The sequence below is a fragment of the Mustela nivalis genome, assembly GCF_964662115.1.
Source record: "Mustela nivalis genome assembly, chromosome: 7".
Lineage (NCBI taxonomy): Eukaryota > Metazoa > Chordata > Mammalia > Carnivora > Mustelidae > Mustela > Mustela nivalis.
Window position 1 is genome coordinate 121,265,887 of NC_139026.1, and position 27,748 is coordinate 121,293,634.

Genomic DNA, 27,748 nt, shown 5'->3' on the forward strand with positions numbered 1-27,748 from the left:
ACACCTAAAGGATTTAGGAGTTCGAGCGCTAAGAGTGTGTCAGTCAACTTTGCCACTGACACTGCATGTGGCACATAGAAGCCACGGTTACTACAACTACTGTCACCACTCCTACTAGTTAACCTTTATTGAGCACTAACTACACTGTAGCCACTGTGTTAAGACCCATTATCCCATTATTTCCTCATTCAACTCTAAAAAGTTACCCCATTTTACAGATGAGAAAAACGAGGTCTAGAGGTTAGTAACTACCTAAGGTCGTATAGGTAGGAAGTGTCAGAGATGGTGCTCAATCTATAACTAACGAGTGAGCGATCAGGGGTCAGCCTTGAGCCTTCAATGCCCCTCTGAACATAGCAGGCATTTCTTGCCTTTGGGTGTTACTGAAAATATGTTCCAGACCCAAGCACCCCCTAATGGCAAGTGTATACAGATGCACACAACTCTTGGTGGGGAGACACATTAAACCCAGCTCTTAGATTATAAAAAGTTTACCTCTTAGATCACAAAGCAAACAGTTCATAGAACTAGAATGACATAAAAATATGAGTATTTGTACACACACATACTCACTCTACAGAATTTGAAATACTTTCCTCAAAAACTAGAAAATTAGAATGACTTCCAAGGAAACAAACATTTGAGTAATAATCCAACAATTTTCTAAGTTATTCCTCCAGAAAGCTTATCTGTTGAGATAACAGGTAGCTGAGTGTCCTTCGGATTTCCAAAGGTTAAAGAGGAAAAAACTTTTTTCAATAAATGTAAAAAATGTGATTTTACTATAGGATGTTAGGTATTTTAAAATTTGTTTTAAATGGATCCCACCTTCATTTTATTTTCATCCGAAACAAGAATAAGGACAAGCATCAGATGGCGAGGTGGACAGCTACACCTCGATGCAGCCACACAAAGTAAAAGGGATGCTATAACAAGAGGTTGTATAGATAAAAACACTTGGGGTTCTTTAAAAACCAAACTTTGAGAGATAGCAGTGCGGGAAACCTCACATTTAAAATCTGAGAGAGGGCGCCTGGGTGGCTCAGTGGGTTAAGCCTCTGCCTTCGGCTTGGGTCATGATCCCAGGGTCCTGGGATTCAGCCCCACGTCAGGCTCTCTGCTCAGTGGGGAGCCTGCTTCCTCCTCTCTCTGCCTGCATCTCTGCTGCTTGTGATCTGTCAAATAAATAAATAAAATCTTAAAATAAATAAATAAAATCTGAGAGAAACCCAATTTTGGAAAAGCGAGTACAGGAATTGGCCCTTCCCTGGATAATTGCTAAGGCCCCTGCAAGGACAGCCATGGTACTGCAGGGCCTTCCCCTTGAGCATAGCTCACTAGCCCAAGGTCAGACACCTGCACCAAACACAGCCTGCGGGTTGAGTAACATGCAGATGTGGCCGCAGACCATCAGGTCATCTCTGTAACTAGAGAGAAGACTCAGGAGATGTTGGCAGCCAAGTTTACAGTGACTGCTATGAACTGAATCTTGCCCCCCAAATTTCTTAGGTTGAACTCCCAATCCCCAGGGCAACTGTAACCTGGAAGGGGCCTCTAAAGGAGGTACCTAAGGTTAAATGAGGTCCTCGGGTGGGGCCCTAATGTGATAGGAGTGGTGTCCTTACAAGAGGAGGAAATGGAGGATACAGAGAGGGACAAAGAGTGAGGACACCATTAGAAGGCCACCAGCTGCAAGCTAGGGAGAGAGGCCTCACCAGAACCTGACTACGCTAGCACCTTGACCCTGGGCTTCCAAGCTCCACAACTGTGAGAAATGCTGTTTAAGCTGCCCAGTCTGTGGTACTCTGTGAGGGCAGCCTGAGGAGACTTGGGACAGTTGAGGAAGAACAAAGCAGAGGAGCAGAAAGCACAGTGTGAATCTGGACTGCATTTCGTTACTTCCAAAGCCCAATAATACTCCCATGTTGGCTTAAACATTAGGATCCTTAGTCTCCCATGGGTTTAAGCAAATTCAAATTGGGTATCTTTCATTTGTGACAACATAGCACACTGGGCTTCTGGAGAGCAGAAGATCATCCATAAATGTAAAAACCTTAAAATCATTTCAGAAGGAAGCACAAAATGTTCCACCTCTGCCTTTTATGAGGTTTTTGTATATTTTTTAAATGTCAGGTTTTCCATGATGAGTATTATCAAGATTATTATATACTACAGTGGGAGACTATTAGGAAATCTGAGGTTTACCTCTCTTTGTCATTGGCCTTACCACTCTGGACCCATTTCCTTCCTATAAAAATTTTGCTTACAAAAAATCTGGTATCACCAATGACTGACCTCATCGCATTAAGTGGGGTAAAATGGCCACACTTTCCAGGACGATTTACCATCTGTAGACTATTTCTTCCAGTACTAACATCCCACACACTCCTTGACTACCACCACCCCACACAGCCCGGCTCTGCACCACGTTCTCTTATCTTTTGTGTGTCTGTGTCTTGCTCATGTGGTTGTTAGCTTTCTGGTCTTGCTCCTCCTCCACTCTTCCTGGTGTGTGCTACTACTGTTCTTCCTTCTTCCTGGCTGAGGTTTACATGGGCATGTTGGTGATGACTCTATGGAGAACATTCGAGGTATGGGCAACTCCCACAGTGAACCCCAGGGACTCATCTGAGGAGGGAACTTTAGGCTGCCCAGAGGCCTTTTTGGCTCATTAGTTCCCAAAAGGAATCAAGGGTTCAAAGCCTTAATCAGATTTGTTAACATCTGCTTACCTTTAATGGACCATAAGAGGAAAAAGAGGCCCTGAAGACTGACAAAGTTATGAGAATCACAATGTTTCCCAAAAGTCAGGAGGCTCTCCCCTTTTATTTTTAATAGACACAAGCTTATTAATGGTTAACACATAACCTATCTTACATAGCACTGATCTTTTGGTCACCAGTAATCTATCTGGTTCCAGTTCCAATAAGCTGAGTCAAGTACCAATATTGCACTCCACCTTATTTGGTCCACTTTCTTTACAGTTCCCAAAACATGGGACACCTGCTAGTGACCTTATCCTTTCCAGATGAAAGACTGAAGATGAATTATCACAGCTGATTTTCAGATATTCTTTGCCTTGTGTATGATAACATTTGAATTATCTCTGGCTTCCTCTAACAATTTAAAATGTATAATGTAAAAATAATAACAATTGTAAACCATTCTCCCCAACCTAGGATCACAAGTAACGGCATACCAAACCATGACAAAGATGGCAGTGAGGGTGGGAAAAATGTGATTAATAGAGTTTTGAAACTTCCTTTTTTAATTAAAAGTTTGTTTCTTTTCAAATTCTAATGACCCTCAGATGCATTTTAGAAATATCGATCACAATCATGTCTTCTGGATTGTGTAAGGCTGCCTTGAAATGAACACCTGGAAAGAAACTGAGAAGAGTGGTTCCTTTCTGAGTTGCACAGAGGCGTCTGTCAATCCTGTTGCACATACATGGGTAAAACCAGAAATGCTGCCTCACGCTAGGCCAGACCATGTCAACCTTTTCCACCTAATCAGCTTTAAGCCCATTCTAAAAATGCTTATTCTACTGGTCTCCATGGGCTGGCTAATCTGTGTACAGACCTTCAGGTGAGGTAACTCAGGAGCCCAGGAAAACCACGCAAACCCAGAATGCTAGAGGGAGAGTAGCACTACCACAGATATGCCCAAGAAACCATCTCTGAGACTATTTCAGAAAGAACAAGGATGACCTCTGAAGACAAAGACTTACCCATTTAATAAAATCTCTGAAACCCAAACCAAATAAAACACAACCATGGCAAATCTAAATTACAACACTTTATTGCAGCATCGGCAAAGGTCAGATTTCTGAAGCTGGTGAAGATCGGGCAGCATTTCCATGTGAAATGTTACAACTTTACAAGTTTTGTTCTTATTTAATTCTACATGCAGAAACTGAAACATGGTAAAAGAAAAAAATGCAAAATAGCTAGAAAAAAAAGATGTAATCAAGTTGTAGCATACAGATGTGCTCTTTAACTAAATTTACTATGCCTATCGGAAAGCAAACGAAAGACAACTATCCTAATAAATTAACAGATTGCCAGAAACAGACTAAGAACCCTCATTTCTATTTAGTGGGGGGGAAAACAAAACAAAACAAAACAAAAACAAATGCAAAATAAAAGCTCTACTGTTTCCATACTTTCTTTAAAGACAGAGGCTGTAAACCCATGAAGGTCAACAAAATCTTCTGATCCCCTTTCCTTGTTGTCCTTCGTCCATTTTCTGTGACATGCTGACTGGTACGCTGTTTGTTTTCTATGATACTTACAATGGGCTCAACTCTCCCTGTTCTTGGGCTGGTGTCAGATTCCTCTAAGCCATCTGAACTCCTGCTCTTTGTGTAGTAGAAGTCTTCACATTTCTCTTTTACCCTAGTAGGCAATTTTGTATTACTGACTCTGATGGATAAAACTGATTTTTCTCCCTCATCCCTTGTTCCTCTTGAAACAAATTCCTAAACAAAAGCCTTCCTGGTGGATTATCTGGTATTTGGTTATCTTTCATCATTTTGTTGTCCTGCATGTAAGTTTTTACTAGAAGGTTTTACTGCTTGCTCTATACTTTTCTACTGCAGTCCTGGAGCCCCCAAATGTATCTTCTTCCAACATGGGATGTTCAATTCAGAGACACTGTAACTCAAATCAAATTTAAAACTCAAGTTCATTTCCCCCATACCATTACCATCACAACCGTTTCTTCTCTGGCTCAGTCATCTCGTTGACGCTCTTCTTGGTGTAACTGCTCAGTAGTCAAGTTAACCATCTCATTTCTTGACCGCCATTCACAAGAGAAGATTAACCCTCACGTGATTTCCATTACAAAAGGCCTTTACGCCTTATCTGGAAGCTTCGGCTTGTTCCGGTGTTGGCAGAGGCTGCTGTTCCCGCCTCACGGCCCCAGCCTGTCCCAGGTTTGGATTCGCAACTCTCTAGACCGACATGCTGAGATGTGTCCACTGCTCTCATTCAATTGCTGGAGGACTCCACTATCCACAACATCAGATACAGGACCTAATGAAATGACACGTGCTGCTGGATCAACGTCTCCTGGAGGCACAAACAGGGCAACGTTAAAAAGAACTAGCGCTGAGGGCAAACTTCTGGCAAGAAAAGGCCCCCTCAACACCACCAACTGCTGTTTCCTGAGGTGTCCCAGGCAAATCGGTGCTTCTTAAAGAGCACACAAACTCCTACTGTTACTCAGAAACAACAGGAGCAGAGGGGTACTTAAACGAGCAATTCTGATGGAGATCAGACAGGTGGTCCTGGAATCTTGCCTGTAACTACCTTCTAAGGTGCTGAGTACTTAGAGTTTGTATAATAGTTGAACTGTGTCCACCCCACCCCCCAAACCTGCATGTTGAAGTCTAATGCCAGGACCTCAGGATGCAACCTGATTTGCAAAGGGTCAGTGCAGATGTAATTAGTTAAGATGAGGCCACACTGGAGTAGGCCCATAATCCAGTGTGACTTTCTAAGGAGGGGAAATTTGGATACAGAAGCACTCAGAGGGGGAATGCCAGGTGAAGATGGAGGTGCAGGGATCAGCAGTGCTGAGGGAGCTGAGGGAGGACCCTGAACAGACTCCCCCGCCACAGGTGTCAGGAGGAGGCAAGCCTGCGGACGCCTGGCACCAAGATGAGGAGTTGGCCGCCATCACCAAGCGGGCGCTGCATCCTCTGGCAGCACTAACAGTTCACTGCTCACAGAGAAGCTTATATGAGCAAGAAACAGATTTCAAAGAATAAGATGCGAATATGGCTAAGTGTATCTTCAGCTCAATATATCTATTACAGGACTGAACTGAATGGAACAAGGTCAATAACACAAGTACTCCCTGAGAGAGTGTCTCTCCTGAAATCAAGTCAAATGGTCTAAAATAGAATATTTTAAATAAATACAATAAATGATGGGGAAAAATGTCCAGTCTTTTTTTTTTTTTAAGACTTTATTTATTTATTTGACAGAGAGAGACAAGTAGGCAGAGAGGCAGGCAGAGAAGGAGGAAGGGAAGCAGGCTCCCTGCTGAGCAGAGAGCCAGATGCGGGGCTTGATCCCAAGGCCCCTATCATGACCTAAGCCCAAGGCAGAGGCTTAACCCACTGAGCCACCTAGGTGCCCCCCAAAATGCCCAGTCTTTGATAAGATAAATATATCCCTGAATATAGTATAGATTGTCATTTGACTGCTTTATAGGCAAACAATCATTTTGAGAGATTTAAAAATTTAAGAGCTCAAAAAATACAACATACTTTTTAGATTAAACTATTCAATTAAGGGACTCTATTTTAAAACAAAAGTATCATTTATTTAATTTTATAATAAGGACATAAGAAAATTTCTAATAAAAAATGCACATCTCAGGGTGCTGGAGCCACTTTATTGGTTAAGCATCTGTGTTCAGCTCAGGTCATGATCCCAGGGTCCTGGGTCGGAGTCCCACACGGGGCTCCCTGCTCAGTGGGAAGTCTGCTTCTCCCTCTGGGCTTGACTCACCCTGCTTGTACTCACTTGCTTGCTCTCTCTCACCAATAAATAAAATCTTAAACAGAAGCACATATCTTTAAGATGGATTAAAAGAAGTCCTAAAGTATAACACTCTACTTGGAGTGTCATTTGTATTTCAGCAGCTTTGACATCACCCGAGAGATGTTAGAAATGAGTGAAAACTAGCAGTTTAATAAAAGCCACGAAAATTAAAATACATATTTAGGGACACCTGGGTGGCTCAGTTGGCAGAGTGACTGACTTTTGATTTTGGCTCAGGTCAGGATCTCAGAGCCATGAGACCAGCCCTGCACTGGGCTCCATGCTGGATGTGGAGCCCACTTGGGATTCTCTCTCCCACCCCCCACCCCTACTCGTGTGGGTATGCTCTCTAAAAAAACACAAAAAAACACAAAAACCAAAACAAAACCATATATATATATAATTATATGTATATGTATTTTAAAGTTTAAGGAGCACTGGTTTAATTCATATGAATTTTAGCACAAAAACTTTATCAGCACTAATACTTGCCGAAGATGTGAAGTTTCACAGTATTTTCAACACTGGCAGAGTGGAAAACAACCTTTTCTGCACTGGTTAACTGTTTTACTAGAACGTTATTACAATTTTAATGCATTATAAGCAAATACCTATCCTTTGTTAGGGTATCACTGCCCAGTGAGAAGGGCTGCAATTTTAATTCAAGCCTATTTTAAGGATCACTTTTGATTAGAAAAATTTTAAATCATTATAATTAATGCCTGGGAACCTATCAAAATCTGCTTTAATAACCAGTGTCCAACTGAATTTCTCCTTATCTGCCATATAACAGGGACAATACTAATAACTTATTTTTTTTTAAATAAATGGTAGCCAAGTTAAGAGACAAGTTGAAAACAGTTTCTCAGACCTGACTCAAGTTCTCTTCCCCCTCCTCTGTTTAGGAATTCATCTCACAGCACATTCTTCCTAAGGGATCTGATGAACCACTGCTCTAGATACACATCTTTCTACTGTCTGGCCCAGTGTTAAAAATAGAAAATAAATAAAGAGGTGCCAAACCACCAGGAGACTCCACCCCACCAGTTATGTTCCTTCAAATGACTACATTTCTTCACTTAAAATTTATGTTTAAAAAAATGGCAAAGAATATTTGGTCAAAAGCTTATGTTTGCATGATTGCTTGCTCTTCTCCCATGCTCACTTGTGCCTTTATTATAAGACTAGTGTATTATAAGACCACCGTAATATTTTACAGAAAGCCATTTTTAAGAATGATGAATAAGTTAGCATTTTTTATTGAGTTATGACTTTAAGAAGAGATTTTAAAACAGGAAGAGATGGTAACTCAAGAATTGGACTTTCACAAAATCAGGAAATGAGGAAAGGGCTAGGGGACAGAGCTTAGGGGAAAAGTTTATTAAATGACTAAATACAGATTTTTCCACATTTCTCTGTCCAGTCAACAAATATTAACTGAGCATCTACTATGTGCTAGGCCCAAGAGCCATGGAGGATTTCTAACAGAAAACAAGGTAAGGCTTCACTTCTGTCCTCAATCTTCAGTCTCATGGGGAATATAAAGACAAGTTAGTAGATGATTACACAGGACAAAGTCTGTGGAAATACAGGGCATCATATATGCACCAACTTACGTCAGACTTGAGACTATCAGGTAAGATGTGAAGGAAGAACAGGAGATTTCCAGAGGAAAACGAGAGAAAGTTCCAAACAGAAAACATAACTAGAAGGACTTAAAAGGCCAGCTTGGTTGGGAGTAGAGGAAGAGAAAGAGATAAAGTCAATAAGATAAGTACAAACGCCCCCCCCCCAATAATGCAGGGCCTTTGTTAATAAGTTTAGGAGTTTGGACTTTATCCTACAGCCATGAGGAGCCACCAAAGGTTTTAAGTAGAAGAGTTCACCTACTCAGACAGCAGATAGGCAAATTTAGAAAGAACAAAGAGAATGAATTAGAAGGGGTTGATATGGGGCTGCTGGCAGCAATCCAATAAGAAATGATAGCAGCTGGGGCGCCTGGGTGGCTCAGGCTCAGAGGGTTAAGCCTCTGCCTTCAGCTCAGGTCATGATCTCAGGGTCCTGAGATTGAGTCCCTCATCGGGCTCTCTGCTCAGCGGGGAGCCTGCTTCCTCCTCTCTTTCTGCCTGCCTCTCTGCCTTCCTGTGATGTCTCTCTGTCAAATAAATAAATAAATCTTTCTAAAAAAAAGGAGAAGAAGAAGAAGAAGTGGTGACAGCAGCCTGATCTAGGGTGTCTGCAGCAGAGGTAGAATAAAATAGGCAAGTGTGAGACGTATTCAGTAGTAGAATCAAAGGAACTGTTAATTAATTAGATATGGAGAACAGTCCAAACTTAAACCTCCTTTTCTAGGATGGATAAGTGGCCTAGCAGTGCCTCTGCTCGCTGAGCAGAAAACAGAGGAGAGAGATCTGAGGGCAAGGGACACACCTCCTAGGTGGTTGTTTAGAAGACAGGTAGACCTACAGTCAGAAACTAAAACCTGTGACCTGAGCCATAGCTATGGATGGAAACTTTGCCACAGGAGGGAAGGACACCTCCCACAGAGAGTACAGGGATAAGAGAGGAGGGTCTAGGAGTGACCCTGAGTGACATGAGTGTCTCCAGGCAGAAGGAAGCCCATAAAGGAATCAGGAGACAGGTAGAAGCAGTCAAGGAGGGAAAAGAAAGACCAGAAGACTAGACAGCTACGTAAGCCCAGGGAAGACAGTATGTCAAGAAAAAGAGGGCCCACGTGCTGAGTGCTGCTGAGGCAGCCTGAAAGAAACAGGATGAAACACTGGGAGGTGGCTGGGGGCTGGGGTGAGGGGGCAGTAGACTACAGTCAGCCAGACCAGTGAGAGGTGAGGAAGAAAGAGCACATGCCAATCCTTCCAAGTTTGTTTAACTAGGGGCTGGAGGGAGGGAACAAAAACACAAGTTAACAAAGAGAATTCTGATAAACAACTGAATAACTGGTAGCTAAAAGGCATACCTTTGTGTTCATCTATTACACATCTATCAGCATATATACATTTACACATCTGTTTTCCCATATCTTTTTTCCTATTGCTTAAGAAATGCCTGGTACTTAATAAACTTGTAATGACTGTTTAAATAATTAAATGACTTGGACAAAATCAGCTCTTTCAAATACCTACACTTAGTTTTTCCACTGGACTATAAGCTTAAGCATAAAGACTTTGTCTTTTTGTACTTCTTAATTTGCCATAGTGTAGGACTAAACCCATGGTAAGTGCAGAACGAGTGAAAACTGAGGGGGGCAAATCGTACCACAAGTATCAAATATGTATCAAATGTCATAGTTACTGATTCTTAAATTCACCCAAACATTTAAAAATTGGGAAAAACTAGGAAAATGCACTATACTTGCATTACGTGATTCAAGAAGGGATTAGGTATTAATAGAAATCTTGCCATTCAGAGATGTGAAGCTATAATACGTAAAGGTGAAGTTGGTGGAAAACATCAAGATAAAAATATTCTAATAGATCTGTTTGCCAACCAGGAGACAAGAGAAACAGGCAGTATCAAGAACACTGATATATATTCAAAGCTCTGTAAGAAAATGTAAAACGCAGAAAACGAAAATTTTCATGGCTTGTTAAAACTACCTAGCTTCTACGTTTTAGTGGCAATAAAAGGTTTTACTAAAGGATTTTAATGAAGCTTGGATAATTAAAAATAACCTAATATCTTGCACTTATTAGATGGATTTGTACATCAGTCCTAGCTTGGATTTCTAAAAACATTACACTCACTAGATGTTAAAAACAGACCCCAAAACTGTCATGACAAACCAAAGTGCTAACCCATAATCTGACTAGAGCTGTTTCAGCATATATGTCAAAGAGAAATGTATCAGGTACACACAAACATAGAGTGCGTACAAGACACAGACTTACACTTCCCCAGCACTGCTGTCACAGTAATGAACTATTCTGCTCCCTATCCCTAGCACACTCCCTCCCATATCCACCTTGCCTGCCGCAGACAGCAAGGTGACATCCTGGGCCTATCGTCTGTCCTTAGGCTAAAACACCAATACCCTGAAGGAGATCAGTAAGAGCAGCATGGCCAATGTTATCTTTGATTATAAACTGACCATAAGACAGAAAACTGAGTTAATGGTATGGGTCCTTAGATCAGATCCCAGAAAAACTTAATTTTCTCCCTTAAAAGAAGATGAATAAGGTCTTATTGGCAATCTTCTATGTGAAATTCCTTATGTAATTGTAATTATTTCACTTTAAGCAACTCAAGTTTAAGCAGAACTGGCATGGATCCCGGCAGAATATTCTATAATTAAAAACAAACAAACAAACACCTCAAAACAAACAACCTGCAGGCTTAAAAGTCTAGGAAATAGGTTTTGAGTTTTTGTTAATATGATCCAACACTGGCCTAAAAAATCCTAACAGAAAAGTGTGATTTCTCTCAAACTCATCTATAACTAGTCATCTCTGTGAATGCACAAGTGAAAATTAAAGAATCCAAAAAAGTCCACTCCCAGAGTGAAAGCCAAGATCAATGTGGCTGAAATTAAAAAACCAAAGAACTGTAATTATTTCATAAATGTTTTCTTTTCTCAAATATCTACAACTCAAAGACTTTTCTATTTTGCTAAAAATTAGGCCTCTATCATTAAGTATAATCCCAAACTATCTAATTTATTCATACAGACATCATGAAAAAGAAGTAACTAAAGGAGGAAAAAAAAGAGAGACCATCTTACCTCCCACCAGTCTTAAAGATTAGATCCGCATTAGGTGCTCCCTTTGGATGTTGGTAACGAGGCCGCCGCTCCCGATTGGTGTTTGCTGGAGCTGGGCGCTGGGCAAGAGACTGCAGCATTTCTGTACACAGGAGTAAAACAGAAAAAGTGGTCAACTGTGGTAAATGCACTCCCCTCCATGAAGCAAATAAAACCCTAGGGAGATCAAGTTTTTTAGTTCTGTCAGGTAGGTGATTAAAGAAAAACAACCCTCACACAGACTACAATGATTAAGAAGTTCTGAAAGAGCACACCCAGAGAGGCGACACTCTCTCAAGCATTTACTATCCAATATTCCCCATACTGTCAATCTGGCCACTACGTAAGTGTGAGGCAGTAAAGCAGTATGAGAAGCAGTCTAGTTCAATAACTACAAACATAGCATCTGGAGCCAGAAAATATTGATTCAAATCCCAGCTCTGGTACTTACTAGCTATGAGACTTCCGGTTCATTTCCCTAAATGTCAATGCAGGTAATAATAAGCACTTATCTCATGGAATTGTGGTGAGGCTTATGTGCTTTGTGAAAGTACAGAAGTCAGTGCCCAGCCCGTAGTAGGCACTTCTGCTGAATGTTAGCCATTACTACTGACTGTTAAAAATGTTGGGTATCATCTACCAGAAGAGATTCTAGAACGATTCGAAGATAGAAAACCAAATATTTATTTACTTAACAATCTCTCTTGCACAGAAAGCAGTCTGTCAATATAGTGCTATATAATAAACAGTCATGTTATGGCTCTAAAATCTGGGTGCCAGAGAAATGCCAAGAGGCTGGCTAATGAGGTTCGTGGATTCTATACATGAGGTTCCAGTTAGTTGAAGAGTGTTGGGTACATCTGCACAAAACCAGAATCTTAATTTAAGTATACCTTCAAATCTGAAGAAGCATGGGGTCCTCGAGATAGGATTCCCAGACAAATGAGATAATAAATATGTACTGAATTAATTGCTCACAGATGATTGGCAACATGAGGCAATTAAAAAGTGATTATCATCTCAGTTGCAAACATAGCTCTAAAGAGTACAGAATCTAATCTGAATTATGGAGCTGGCAGAATTTGCTGAAAATGACATTGTTATTTTGCAAGTAAGTGAAGACAGAAGGGAATATAAAAGCAATTTCTTTAGCTTAATATTTACAAAGATGACAAATATTTACAAAGCTTAATATTTACAAAGAGGAGAGTGTAAAAAAACCCCTGATATTCTATATTTAAAAAGCCCCCAAAGCATAAAACTTTTCCACTTCTGTCCTAAAAAGGATTATTTACCTTGATAATCTTCTTGCTCTTGCCGCTCATTGATATCTAAAGTCAGCTTTTTCATTCTCATCCTTTCTTCTTGTTCTGCCTGTTGCTGGTTCCAGTGATTTGCAGCAAGTTGGGAAGACATGGGTACATTAAGAATCTTAAACTGAGAAAAAATAACAAAGAAAAACAAATGGCTTGAGAAAATCGAAGAAAAATGATTTCAAATAAAATGCTAAGTAGAATTAAACAAATTTAGAAAAAATAATGTCTTTACTCTAAGTCAATAAAGACAGTATCATCCAAGAACATAAAACAGATTAATAGTCTTAATCTTCTAGAGACAAACCCACTCAGGTTGGAGAGGAAGTGGAAGACTATCAAATTCAATCTCAAGAAAAGTAAAAGCTCCTCTTGCCTGCATTGTTTAGAAACACTCATCTAGCAACAGGGTATCAGCTTCCATCAAAAAGACCTTATTATGTGTGGGTAATTGTCAAAAAGGCTTTTTATGCAAGCTATAACCTGCATCCTTTTTATTTCTATCCTCTGGAACCAGTTCCAGCCTCCCGGACCATACCACAAACAAATCTACGCCATCTTTAGTATTGAGACACCTTCTTACTTCTAAAGATAGACTACAGGAAGAGTTAAGAAACTACCCTGTAAGATCTATTTCTCTGTTACAGGAGAGTCCTTATCTATGAAATGTTTTTGTTTTTAGCAGGACGTCTCTGCTTAGGATTCTGCAACATATACAAACCTAGACAGAAGCTATGAGTTTAAGAGCTCCCTGGAAATTGTTGAGTAAGTTACATAACTATCTGAACACAAAAAGGAAATTCTCTCTGTTGTGGATAACGTGCACACCTTAGTTAAGAGAACTTCTCAAATACTCTGGATCAATGGCATGCCTGATGAGGAAAGAAAGGACATAAAGACCTGTGCTCAGGATCCTCTCTCTGCTGGGTCTATGCCATTTTGAATGCTTATACCCTTGAATTAGTAAAGCTTAACACTGTTTAGGTCTCTGACTCATGTGAATCTGATCAGACAATCTGGTTCTTCATATTATCTCATATGTCCTCTCTTGATACTCACTTTTATATAATGCACTTTAGTCAGTTAACATTCCTCTTAAAATATAATACCCAGAACACTAAATGCACCAGGCCAGATACACTAAGGTGAAAAATATAAAGTGGGTGGTGATATAAATATAAAGGTGAAATATAAAGATGAAAAATATAAAGAAACATCTACAAACCCAAGTGACTGCATTTCATTTTTATCACAGTAGATAACCAAGTATCTCCTATTTCAAAATAGAAATATATTTAAGGTAGTCAATTTGGCTACCAGCCTAGCAGACTTTACCCATTCTCCCCAATGAGATTAGTTTGACTTAATGTGCTCTTAGTGGTCAAGGATAGACTTTCTGAAACTACCCCCTTTCTATTTTATGAGTTCAAAACCATCTTTTAAAGAAAAAAACACATACACATTCAATCAAGAAAACCTCACTGCAATTAAGATAATGAGCATGTCCATTACCTCCAAAGACTTCTCTGTCCCTCTGTAACCCATCTTTTCCTCTACCCCAACCCCAGGCAACTGCTATTTCTGTCACTACTGATTAGTTTGAACTTTCTAAAATTTTATGTAAGTTGAATCATACAACATGTATTTCATTTTGTCCAGCCTCTTTTAATTCCCACAATGATTCGGAGATGCATCCATGTTGTTGCATGCATGAATAGTTTGTTCCTTTTTATCGAAGAGCAGTACTTCTTTATATGAACATACTGCAATCTGCTTATCTGCTTACTTGTTGACAGCACCTGAGCTTCCTATTTTGGGTTATTACAAACACATTTACAAATGTTTGTGTGGACACAGGTCTCCAGTTTTCTTAAAAACAAAATGCTAGTAAAGAAAAGCTGGGACTAGCTGGTGTATTTTCTAATTTTTTTCAAGTAAGCTCTCTACCCAAAGTGGGGCTTGAACTCATGACCCTGAAATCAAGAGTCAAATGCTTTACCAACTGAACCACCTAGGCACCCTGTGGTGTGTTTTACTTTTTAAGAAACTACAAAAATATTCTCTGAGGTGTCTGTACCACTTTACATTCCACTAGCAGTGTAAGAGAGTTCTGGTTCCTCCACACCCTTGCCAATACTTGGGATGGCCTATCTTTTTAATTTTAGCCATTCTAGTGAGTATACAATGGCATTTTTACTTTGGTTTTAATTTTTATTTTCCTCATGACTAAAATCATCTGTTTCAAAATTCAATCTAGAATTCTGCTAAAAGGTGATATAAGTTTACTGGATTGTACAGTTTTCAGAATGTATTTTTCCCCTGCTCTTTGAACAAGGAAATTATTTGCCCATTAGGAACTTTCGACTACTACCTCAATATGAACGACTTTCTAAGTTTAACGACAACTGCTCTACAATTACTTATAGAAGTTATTTCAGTCTTTGAGGATATAATTGGTTTTTAACTAAAGACTGGGACTCATTTAAAGTACATAAATTATCCCTTTCGACACTATCTAATTTTACCCGATCTTCAACTCACCAACTGCCAGGATGAAATCTTTCTTGTTGATAAAAGCAAAAGTGAATGGTTGGTTCGTTCCTGCCCCCGCCTGCCTGGCCCCAAACCTCCCACAAACGGTGGGATTACCCTTCCTTGTTCTTATGATCCTGAACATAGCATTTTAAAAAGTACTTCCTCTTGTCAACTATACTTCAATTAAAAGAAAAAGCATTTACACATCCTCTACATCTCTTTTAAAAATGGCTAGCTGTGGACTGTTTATGGTCTGACGAGAGTCCATTTTCTCCTTCATCCACAATTATGACTCTGTGTTTTTCCTGCTCCTCCCCCAAACTTCCTTTCGGTTCCACATTACAATCAGTGCTTTCATGAAATATACACTTGCCAGGCAGTGCTGCAAAGAAGACCATGGATTTCTGTGGTCAAACAGATGAGGTTCACAGCTCAGGCCTACTATATATTAGTACAATTCGGCAAATCACTTAAGAACACTCTTTCTCTCAGCTATAAAATGATATCAAGACTATCTTTTAAGGTGCTATAAGAATTAAGTAAGATAAATATGTACAGTGCCTAGGACACAGTAGGTTCTCCATAAATATTACCTATTAATAATGCATCAAAATAACAAAAGTTCAGAATAATAGTCACCCTCATTAGTCACTATACAGCTGAAACCAAAACTGCAGAAAAATAAAATCAAAAGTCAACTAAAAACATCACTTTCTTAGCAGAATGACACTGACAACCACCAAGTAGAAATTGAAGACCTTAACTACTTCTGTCTACTGTCCTGAGGCCTGTGTAGTAGTCTACATCAGGAATGTGTCTTATTTCCACTAACAAAAACAACTGAAAGAAAGTTATTCCTGCTAATAAATCTTTTATTTTTCACAAATCAAGAAGATGAACAAAAAATAAGTTAATGAAAAAGTTCAGCTCAAAATAACCTTTCTGCCAGACTCTTTACATGTTATTTAATAGGTGAAACAAAAGCCTCATAATAAATTTACTCTTCCTAAGCAGAATTACTGAGATGTTGCATTAATTCAAAACGAAATTTTAAATTTCCAGCACTATGCATGAAGAAAGCATTGTTTCACCTACATTCCCAAATCCAGGTACTATAAACTACTGGTAGAGAAAAGCTGATTAAAACAGACACTAGAGGGGCTCCTGGGAGGATAGTTGGTTAAGCGTGTGCCTTTGGCTCAGGTCGTAATCCCAGGATCCTGGGATAGAGCCCAGCATCAGGCTTCCTGCTCAGCGATGAGTTTTCTTGACTCTTTCCCTCTGCTTGTGTCCTCTCTCTCTCTCTCTCACTTGCTCATTCTCTCTCTCAAATAAATAAAACCTTAAAAAAATAAAGTGTAAAAAAAACCAAACAAACAAAAAACAAAATAACAACAACGAAACAATCCAGACACTGCAAACAGAGGTGGGTCAAATTATTATGACAGCAGAAGCAGATATGTCAAATTCCAGGAAGACCACAAGAATGAGGACAATTTCCAGAATGATGACTTAAAGCAATTTTCCAATCTTCTCTTAACAATTGTGAAATCTGGTTAGCAGATATATCAGAGATACAAATACTCTAAATAAAATTTAACCTGCCAGTATAAATCAATAAAGACAGCTATGTAAATTAATATATTAGTTTTAAAGATATACTTACACATAAAAGAACAATGTCTGAAATAAAGAATTCAGTATGTTTTAGGTATTACTGTCATCACCACAATTACTTTCTTATTTTTATTATAAGTAAGAAATCTGGGCAATGCTGAGTACTGTCGCAGTGAAATATAAGATACCTATTACAAGAATGACAACTAAATTTTAAGTCACTCTTTGTTCCTAGCATCAAGTAAAATGCCTTATTTGAGATAAGGATAAAGAAAGGTGAGGGACACCTGGGTGGCTCAGTGGGTTAAAGCCTCTGCCTTCAGCTCGGGTCATGATCCCAGAGTTCTGGGATCTAGCCCCGCATAGGGTTCTCTGCTCAGCAGGGAGCCTGCTTCCTCCCCTCTCTCTGTGCCTGCCTCTGCCTACTTATGATCTCTGTCTGTCAAATAAATAAATAAAATCTTAAAAAAAAAAAAGTGAAAATCTGAGTTTCTCAAAGTAAATTACAGACTCTAATATTACAATGCTCTTACTTATTCAGCTAGCTGCTTTTCCTTAATAACTTTACAAACTGGTTTTAAACATGTGTAGATATATGTAAACACAGTGACATACTACTGTTTCACAAAACAAACGGCCCAATAAGAAAGGCAGACAGATAATTTCTTGAAATCACAAACTGCAATTCAAAGATGCTTCTATCTGTTACCACATTAAAACACTACGAGAGAAAACAGGGTGGCTGTTTTTTCCCCCTTTCTGGGTTTCTGATAATAACATTTAAACTGTCCCTCACAATTCAGTACTAAAGAGATGAATAATGATGGTACTTACCACACTAATAAAACATTATAAAAGAAATTTCATAATGATTTGATTAAAAATATGAAAAATATAAGCTTCTATTCATTTATAAGACTGACTTGAGATAAGTTCTGCAAAAGAAAATGTTCTGAAGTCCTTAAAAAGGATATAAGAGAGAGTAATAAATACAGAGAGCACAAGAGACCAATTTCCTGATGCCACCATCACCAACTGACTTTACTGTAAAGCTGCCAAAACATTTTTAAAAGAAAGTTACTACTTTATAGCAAATTAGATGACAAAAAGACAAAAGTCTTTTAAACTACATTTTCTGGAATGCAATAATTGAAATAAAGGTAACTTAGGCTGTATTTTAAAGCTATTTCATAACTGCAGCTGAAACTGAAATATCTACACATAATCCCAAGTATCAATTGCTATAGTCAAAAGATATATAAAACAAATGGTGACTCCTTATAAATATTAACTGCAAAAAAATGGTTTACAAATATTATATATAAAAAATATACTGTACATTTGTTTAGAGCAGTCAAAAAAGTTCTTTAAAACATTATATAATGGTTCTATTAAAACTTCTATTTTAATAGCCAAAACATCTTATTTCAATTCACTATTCTAATTTATAAATATTTAAATCTAGAAAAATAAATTATGAATAGCATTATCCTCTTTTCTTTTCAACTACTCATTTCATCAGTACCTACACTTTTATTTTCCTAATGACTACAGAAGAAAGTTATTTCTCAGCAGAAATCTGGTACACAAAGAGATCATTCACTTAAGAACTAAAGATTCCTATAAGGCAAAACACTTCACATTTCTAGAAAAACCGTTACACAAGAAGGGCCAACACCCAAAAGTTAAATAAAGAAATAAAAATCAGAACAAAGTAACTTTCTTTTTCAGACCACAAAATACCAGTGATGTTTCTTCAAATAATGTTCCTAAAACTGAACATTTTCCAAAATTCCAAATAAAGTTTATGAGTTGAAAATTTACTTATTAACCAAGTACTTACTTCATCTTGCTAATATATTTTTAGTAAAGTTCAATAAAAATGTTTCCTTAAAAATTAAAATTTCACATTTTAAGAAATAAAAATTTTCACTCCTCATTTTGTATAAAGTTATATGGGTTATACAGTATATAATCTATCTACTTTAAACCAAAAATATTCCTCCTAAAAAATAAGCAAGTTTTACTTCCATCGATACTATTTAGAATTTAGGACTGCTGAAAAGAATTTATTTTTCAAAGCTCAGAAGTTTTGGGGCGCCTGGGTGGCTCAGTGGGTTAAGCCGCTGCCTTCGGCTCAGGTCATGATCTCAGGGTCCTGGGATCGAGCCTCGCATCGGGCTCTCTGCTCAGCGGGGAGCCTGCTTCCTCCTCTCTCTCTCTCTGCCTGCCTCTATGCCTACTTGTGATCTCTCTCTGTCAAATAAATAAATAAAATCTTTAAAAAAAAAAAAAAAAGCTCAGAAGTTTCTTAGCTGTGGTTTAATTTATGCCTGCATGTCCTAAAAAGGTCAAATGGTATCTATGAATTGATGAAGTTAAAAGGAATTTCCACATGTGCCTCAAAAAAGGGAGGGACAAATGAAGGAAACGGATTATTTAAATTTTGTGCAATTTGATCTTCACAGAAAGATGTTCCTAAGCCCCCTTTTAGATAAGAAAAATGGATTGGGCCACCTGGGTGGCTCAGTCGATTAGGCATCTGACTTCAGCTCTGGTCATGATCTCAGGATACTGGGATCGAGCCCCATGTAGTAGGGCTCCCACTCAATGGGGAGTCTACTTATCCCTCTGCCCCCACCCCTCAGCTCATACTCTCTCTCAAATAAATCAATCTTAAAAAAAAAAGATTAAGAAAAATGTTTCAAGAAGTATGCCAGTAATACAAATGTTCAGTAGCTGCACTGGAATAGGAACCAAGGCACATCTAACTGAAGTCACCAAGTACTGCCCTTCACAGTAAAAACAAAAACAAAAAACAAAAAAACCCCTCTCTTTTGGGCCCAGAAAATCTGGTATGGGGTAGGGGAGGAGCTAAGAGCTTTTAAAGAAAACAGAGAATGAAGCAGACCTAAAATGTAATGACTGAAATAGAATAGTGAGCCTCAGAGAACGTAGTAGTCCCTAGGAAAGAAAAGCAGAAACTCTGGGCTTTGAGAATCCTAGGAACCATGATGAACTAGCAGTTTCAGGTGCTCTGAGAGCAGTTTTGCAAAGATCTTGATTCAACACCAAATTTAGGGTCTTGATTAGAAAAAACCCTTATTTTTCTAGGGACTGAGTAGAGTATGGGGTAGGGGGGAATTGCCAGAGTTCAAACCTGGCCTGAGGGTGGGTGAAGACAGAGCTCCCCTAAATGCACAACAACCCCAGAGGCCAGGAGGGAGGAAAGGCCATGACTGGAAAAGAATTATGAAGGCAATGTTTGGAAGACACAGCAGTGCTCTGAGTCTGAGCCAAAGTTAACTGCTGACATACAACATGATGTGAAGCCTTCTCTGGCCCTCCTTTCCAGGGTTCTAATTGTACAAGTTTTGTATCTCAAGTTTTGTATACTGGAAGATTTACTTGCAGTACAGCAAAATACTGGACAACTCTGATCCCCTGAGTACATAAGATTACCCGACAAAAGCAAAGATAAAAAATTAATTTGAGCACCATCTCTTGATGGCTGTACTGGTGAGGAGGGAATAGACTATCCCTTCCATCACAGATGACATCTCATTAGAGATCTTGCAGACCATCCACTTCAGCACAGTAGGCTCCCTCCCCCTCTCCCCACCTGTCTCTCTCTAGCCTCTATCTTGCTTTATTTTCCTTCATGGGATTTCCCTCAACCTCACCTTGTGCGTTTCTTCACTGTCTGCCTCCCAGCACTGGAATGAAAATTCCCCTCTCCTCAACCCCCCCAACAGCCCTGCCCCATGCCCCCACCCCCTCCTGCCCAGAGGAGGGACTCTGGTGATTGCTGTATATTCTGCACCTGGGACAGTACCTGGTACATACAGAGTGAACAACAAATTACCTGTTACATGACTGTTTGAATGAATGCAGAAGCCAGGTTATTAGACTTATCTATAGCAGACTTATTACAGAGTCCATAATTATAAGTCTATATTATAGACTTATCTATAGTAAGTTGTGGTAGCTACCATATTTCATAGAACATAATGTTCCCTAATTTTAAGATGCTCCATTATTTTACACACCACTAAAACAGGAAAAAATGCTGCCAATTATCACAAGATACAATCAATGCTAGGAGGCAACTTGATTTCAGAAATGTTAAAATGTGAGAAAATTTTTACAGAATTGGTAATGGGTGATATATCCTAGAGTTGTATCTGAGAGCTGAGCTTTTTTTTCTTCATAGCACACTGCACTCTTTGCAAATACATTTGTCTATCAACCTTGGCAGGATGTGAACTTACAAGGGCAGGAATTTTATCTTATAGATCACCAAAGTCTCAGTACTTGGTATTTGGCATCTAGCAAATGCTCAATAACCAATAAATATTTGACGGATGAACAATGAATCTGTGTACGAATCCCTTAAGTAATAGTTTAGCAGTCAGGGAAATTATTCTGAGGACTGTCTATAAGATAATGGAAAGGAGGAGGAAGCAGTATAAGGAGAATGGAGAAGGATTAGAGGTCAGAAAACAATGATTTTCAAGAGAAATCTTTTTTTTTTTTTTAAGATTTAATTTATTTATTTGACAGAGATCACAAGTAGGCAGAGAGACAGGCAGAGAAAGAGGAAGCAGGCTCCCTGCTGAGCAGAGAGCCGATGCAGGGGCTCCATCCAAGGACCCTGGCTGGGATCATGACCTGAGCTGAAGGCAGAGGCTTTACCCCACTGAACCACCCAGGCACCCCTTCAAGACAAATCTTAATAACTGAACATTTTCTTGAGCTGTATCTGTCATCATCCTCCTTTCCTACCGAGCTTACTTATGAAACCTTTCTCCTGAAAGTCAAAGTATTTATATATTCTAACAAATATATATGAATTTAAGATTTAAATGTCCTTTCTTTTATGGGCGCCTGGGTGGCTCAGTGGGTTAAGCCGCTGCCTTCGGTTCAGGTCATGATCTCAGGGTCCTGGGATCGAGTCCCGCCTCAGGCTCTCTGCTCAGCGGGGAGCCTGCTTACTCCTCTCTCTCTCTCTCTGCCTGCCTCTCTGCCTACTTGTGATTTCTGTCAAATAAATAAAAATCTTAAATAAATAAATAAATAAATGTCCTTTCTTTTAAAACATATCCATTCACTAGAAGTCAGATGTGTCTTCCACACATATTAAAATAAAATTATTTCTACCTCTGAATACTTTAAATGTTTCCAACTCTCCCCTCATAGGCAAAAGATAACTTAGAACCTACAAAACAGTTATTAGTTAAACTCAGTAACTAACAATCAATTGTGAATGCACAGAGGACAGTTTCTTACCTGCTGTTTATTGCCTTTTCTTGTTAACATGACAAACGGCATTGTGTCTGCAGACTCTGCCTCTCCCTCCCCACCACCGAGTGGAGGCCCCTTCCTCAGCTGGCTTTTGAGATGCAAGGGAATAGCAACATCTAGTTGGTGCACTTTAACAGATTCTCCACTTCGTTGCTTAAAGACAGAAATAAAAAAATATAAGTACTCCAAGGTACACATGGATATATGTAAATATAATTGTGAACAATTCATTCAGTGCCACAGTTCCTAAAACACACCAATCACTAGAGCCAAAGTAATCTTTCTGAAAGGTAACCGAAACAGAGTTGGCCCCTCCCGTGCCCCTGCTCTTACAGCCGGCTTGGCAGACCTCTGTGACCAGTTCCCGTTTATCACTGTAGCCTCCCCTGAGGCCAAAACACACAATGCTGTAGGTTCTCCTAACTTTACCTGCTCCTGAAATGCACAGCCAAAGCACACATCTTCCTACATAATTACCATGTGTCACAAGTGCCTGCTCCTGTGTGAGAATCCTCTACGAGACTGGTGGGGTTCAGCACGGGACACCCTTTTCCTGGTGTCCTCTAGCAGGTGCTCAATTAATGTTTAAGAATGAATGAAATCTATTAATGTTCAGATTAGCTTTATGTTTGTTAACATCCAAGTTTTTAACATTTACACCAGTTTCATCAACCAATTATTTAAACAAACCTTCACTGACGACTTACTGTGCATTAGGCTTTGAGGTACTAATACTAAAAATATAGTCTCTATCCTCAGAGAGCTCATAACTTGTTAAGAGAGAGAAATCAATTAATTACAATTCATTCAAGTCATATATAACCTGTGTTGGGTGTAGAGTGGCTATATATAAGCTCAGTTGGGAGTGGGTGGATGCTGAGATTTCATAGAAGACAATAAAAATGGAACACTTGAAAATATCTTTAAGGCTTCATATGATTTCTTATAAGCAGACGGTAGCAGAGCAGTCTGGGGGATTTGGAAGGAATTTAGGAAGGGGAAGAATAGGTGCAAAGCAAATACATGAAACATGGTGCATTTAGGAACCGGCACACAATTTTCCGTATTTGTGAAAGGAGCACAAATGAGGAAAGAACTGAACATGATTCTTCAAAGCTAAGCAGGGATTGCTGAAAAGGCCATGAAGGTTTTGAATTTGCTTTACTATAATTTAAATGATCTTTCGATATAGGCTCCTTATTTCCGAGAGATTTCAAATAAAATAAAATGGTAATAAGGTGTAAAATTTTGTTATTTCTAAGTTCCACTTTGTTAGAATTTGAAGTTCTCCCAGGTTTGTAAGATTTACAAAGACTTTTTACTTAAAACTTGAAAGGATCAGGTTAGATCACCCTTGATTTATAAATTAACCATTTTCTAATTATAAAATTAACATATTCTCTTTGTAAATTATTTAAATACAGAAATGAATCAGCTAATGTGTCCATCCATACAAACCTCTCCCTCGACTGACCACCTCTACCTGCTCCAAAGTGCCAAAACCAGTATCAATGGGGCATGTTCTTTCAGATTTTTCTTGAAAATGCTAATACAAACATAAAAATTTACAAGGTGCAAATGTGCATACTGTTCTATACGCCTTTTTCTTCTTTTTGATTCCATGGACATCTTTCTAGTTGAGTATATATAGAGCTAATTACATGGCTATGCCCGTATTTATGTAATTGGTCCTGTACTGATAGGTTTTCCTTTCTTTTTTTGTCTTTAAAGATTTTATTTATTTGAGAGCAAGCAAGCATGCACACAAGCTGGGGAAGAGGGAGAAGGAGAAGCACACTCCCAGCTGAGCAGGAAGCTCAACCTACAGATACAGGGCCTGATACCAGAACCCTGAGATCATGACCCGAGCCAAAGGCAGCCACTTAACCGACTGAGCCATCCAGGGGCTCCTAGACTCTTGTTCTATCACAATATGACATCGTTGCATATTTAACTTCACGCATTTGAGAGACAATTAGTAAGGGTAAATTTTTATATCAAGTGGCATCCCCATTTGATAGGTTTACTAAATTTCTCTCTAAAAAGGCTGGACTGATATACACATTCCAAATACAGATGTTTACCAACACTTAACCACAATGGGTATTATTACTTTTTAAATCTTAGTATCTGGTGATCTGATAAAAAGGGCTCATCCTAATTTAATTATCTTTTTTTTTTTTTAAGATTTTATTTATTTATTTGTGAGAGAGAGAGCACAAGCAGAGGAGGCAACAGGCAGGTGGAGAGGGAGAAGCAGACTCTCCGCTGGGCTGGGAGCCCGATGTGGGGCTCAACCGCAGGACCCTGGGATCATGACCTGAGCCGAAGGCAGATGCTTAACCAACTGAGCCACCCAGGCACCCTTAATTTGCTTATCTTTTGATTATCGTGAGCTTTGGCATGGTTTCACTTATTTTTTCAATCAAAAAAAGACCCTGGGTCATTCTTTTTTTTTTTTTTTTCTCATTGGCTTGCAGGATCTGCTGCTATAGTACAGCTATTAACCCTGCATTATATAGACCATACACACACACACACACACACACATATTTATATTACACACATGCGCGTGCACACACACACACACCCGCCACGCACCCCACCATTCCCCCACCTCCAGCCCGGTTTGTCATTTCTTATGGCATTCTGTGATGGAAAGCAAAATAGCAAGGTGACTGAGAACAGACTACACCACTTACAAGGCTTATGGCCTTAACTGCGGCATGGCAATATTAACAGTATCTGACAGCACTGTATGAAGAATAAATGTGAAGTCTTAATGCAGTACTCAATAGTCTGAACATTTTTTGAGATTCCTGACAAATTTGCAATTAATTCTGTTGTGGAAATAAAATAGAAATTCAGTTTTATTTTTATTGACCATTCACTGAATAATCCATTTCCCTCAACTGATTTGCAATGTTATCTTTACAGTCTAAGCTGCCATGTTTTAGGTCTATTTTAGACTCTCTTATTTCATTAATCTATTTACTGCTGTGCCAATTATTTTGTCTTTAAAATGTTTTATTTTCTTATAGAGTATCTTCCCCTACTTTCCAGAAGTTTCCTCGCTATTTTATTCTTATAGATACATTTAAGAGTAATTTTGTTAAATCTTAAAAACAAGCCCTTTCTAATAAATAAAATCTTAAAAAAAAAACTTTCTCTTAAATAGATAAAATATTTTTAACCCACTGAGCCACCCAGGCGCCCCAGATAAAATATTATTTTTTAAAAAAGAATTTTGTTAATTTCATTCTGCCTCTATCTCCCTGTTCTTCTCCAACTACCTCCTCCCCCAATCCATCATTCCCATCCCCTGCCAATCTTTCCAGTGGGACAGAATTATGACTACACAAAATCTAAGGACCTGATTCATGGAGAATCAGTATCTTTTACACTACTGTGTCTTCCTGTGACAACTTTATCAAAAGAAAAAAAACTCCCTGTGGCTGTTTGGTTTGGGTATTTGACAGTGTTTGAAAATTAGCGCTTAATTTGGGATTAAATTTTCTCCAGTAGGCTAAACACATACGCATAAACGTAAATTCAAACTTCCCTCCTCTCTGATCACATCCTCCCATCCTTCTAGCTTGCTTCTTCATGAACTCCCAATAACCAATGATTACTGGATCCTATCAAAAGACTGTATCTTGACTCCATCAGCTTTTCTATTTCTAAATGTTAGGGGCTCCTCAGGACTCAACCTGGAATCTCCTCTTCCTCTCTCTCCAAACCTTTTTTTTTTTAAGTAGGTTCCAGGGGCGCCTGGGTGGCTTAGTGGGTTAAAGCCTCTCCTTTAGGCTCAGGTCATGATCCCAAAATCCTGGGATAGAGCTCCACATCAGGCTCTCTGTTCAGCAGGGAGCCTGCTTCCCTGCCCCCCATTCTGCCTGCCTCTCTGCCTACTTGTGGTGTCTCTCTCTGTGTCAAATAAATAAATAAAATCTTTATAAATAAATAAATAATAAAGTAGATTCCATGCCCAATGTGGAGTCCAGTGTGGGGCTCAAACTCATGACCCTGAGATCAAGACCTGAACTGAGATCAAGAATTGGACACTGAACTGTCAGCCACCCAAGCATCCCCCCTCTCCAAACTTTATATGTGGGTGATTCATTTATTGCTCCATCTTTAAGTATGCTCTAACAACTACTCCACTTATGTTTCTCTTCTGATATCTGACAATTCCATTTTGGCATTTCACAGGCTTCTCAAACTTCATAGCCAAATGGAACTCTTGCTCACTTTCTCCTTATTTCCAACCACAGATAACTAGCCAGTGGCCTAAGCTAAAAAGCCTGTGCTATCCTGGACTCCTTGACCCCACCGCTATCTAATCAAGTGCCAAATAAATCTGGTTCATTCTTCTTCCTAAACAGCTTTTGAATCCAGACTTCATTCCCTGTGCCCTGCCACTATTCTAGACAGATGATCATCTGTCACCAGGATCACCAGCCTTCTAATCAGTCTTCCTGACACTCTCCTTGCTTTTCCTCTTATCCCAGCCTAAACCTTCATAAGAACCTATGGTTCATACACGACTGTGCCATCCAAAGAAAACCCATCATAAATATCCATTCACATACCAGGCCACCCTCCCCACAGACCCAACTACACTCTGGGAATACTGGCTTCCTTTTAGTTTTTCAAACATTACACATCATCTTCTGCCTCAGGACCTCTGACACATTGTCCCCATATTCTCCCAATTTTTCACCTGGATGGCTCCATTTCTGCCTGTCTTGTCTAAAATTCGTGATCTTTGATTATCCTATCTCAACAAAAGCCATTCTGTTCTTTCAGTTCCTTAGCACTGGGCACAATTTGAAATTATATATTTGTTTAGTTTTTAAAACATGTATCTTCCCACATAAAACTTAGTCTCTGAGGGCAGGAACTAGGTCTGTTTTTATTTACTACCTTCTAAATGCCCACTGCATAGTGCTAGGCACACAGACATACTCAATAAATACTTAAACAAATGAACAACAGAATAAATAGCTATTGACTTATGTAAGATAGGAAAGTTATGTAAGACAGAAAAAGCTTTTTTTTTTTTTAAAGATTTTACTTATTTATTTGACAGAGAGAGAGCACTAGTAGGCAGAGAGGCAGGCAGAGAGAGAGGAGGAAGGAGACTCCCTGCTGAGCAGAGAGCCCAATGCGGGCTGCAATCCCAGGACCCTGAGATCATGACCCGAGCCAAAGGCCTCAGAGGCCCTAACCCACTGAGCCACCCAGGCGCCCCTGGAAAAGTTTTTAAAGAAATAAATTGTTGCAGTGCCTGGGTAGCATCTGCCTTTAGCTCAGGTCATGATCTCCAGGTCCTGGGATTGAGCCCCACATCAGGTCCCAATTCAGCGGAGAGTCTGCTTCTCCCTCTACCTCTCTCCCCTGCTTGTGTGCAATCTCTCTCTCTCAAATCAATAAATAAAAATCTTTTTTTTTTTTTAAAAGAAATAAACTGTTTATTATCTGTCTCTTCAAAGGGAGAGTATGATCATCTGATGACTTGAGCTCCTAAATGAGATAAATTTAAGACTTCATATTTCTAGATATATGAAGAAGCTTTAACAACATAGGAAGAAACAAACTGGACTAAAAACCTATAGCACTAATTTTTACTTTATCAGAGCTTTTGGACTTGGTAGTATCCACAAAAGTAA

At 39.1% G+C, this 27,748-nt stretch overlaps 1 protein-coding gene across 3 annotated transcripts in view; it reads right to left on the reverse strand.

Annotated features, from left to right (window-relative positions):
• Positions 1–3,785: 3,785 nt before the first annotated feature.
• The window catches only part of UPF2 (UPF2 regulator of nonsense mediated mRNA decay), a gene marked incomplete at its 3' end in the record, with an annotated part of 108,857 nt that continues 84,894 nt past the window's right edge, over positions 3,786–27,748 (reverse strand). The window contains exons 19-22 of one of the 3 annotated variants that reach the window (XM_082740828.1): positions 22,062–22,229; positions 12,603–12,744; positions 11,290–11,410; positions 3,786–5,072 (exon numbers count right to left, since the gene is read on the reverse strand). In XM_082740828.1, the coding sequence (XP_082596954.1) occupies positions 5,063–5,072; positions 11,290–11,410; positions 12,603–12,744; positions 22,062–22,229 (441 nt within the window). Of the gene's footprint in view, positions 5,073–11,285; positions 11,411–12,602; positions 12,745–22,061; positions 22,230–27,748 lie in introns of those variants that run through there. The other 2 variants (XM_082740829.1, XM_082740830.1) reach the window with 2 other exon arrangements.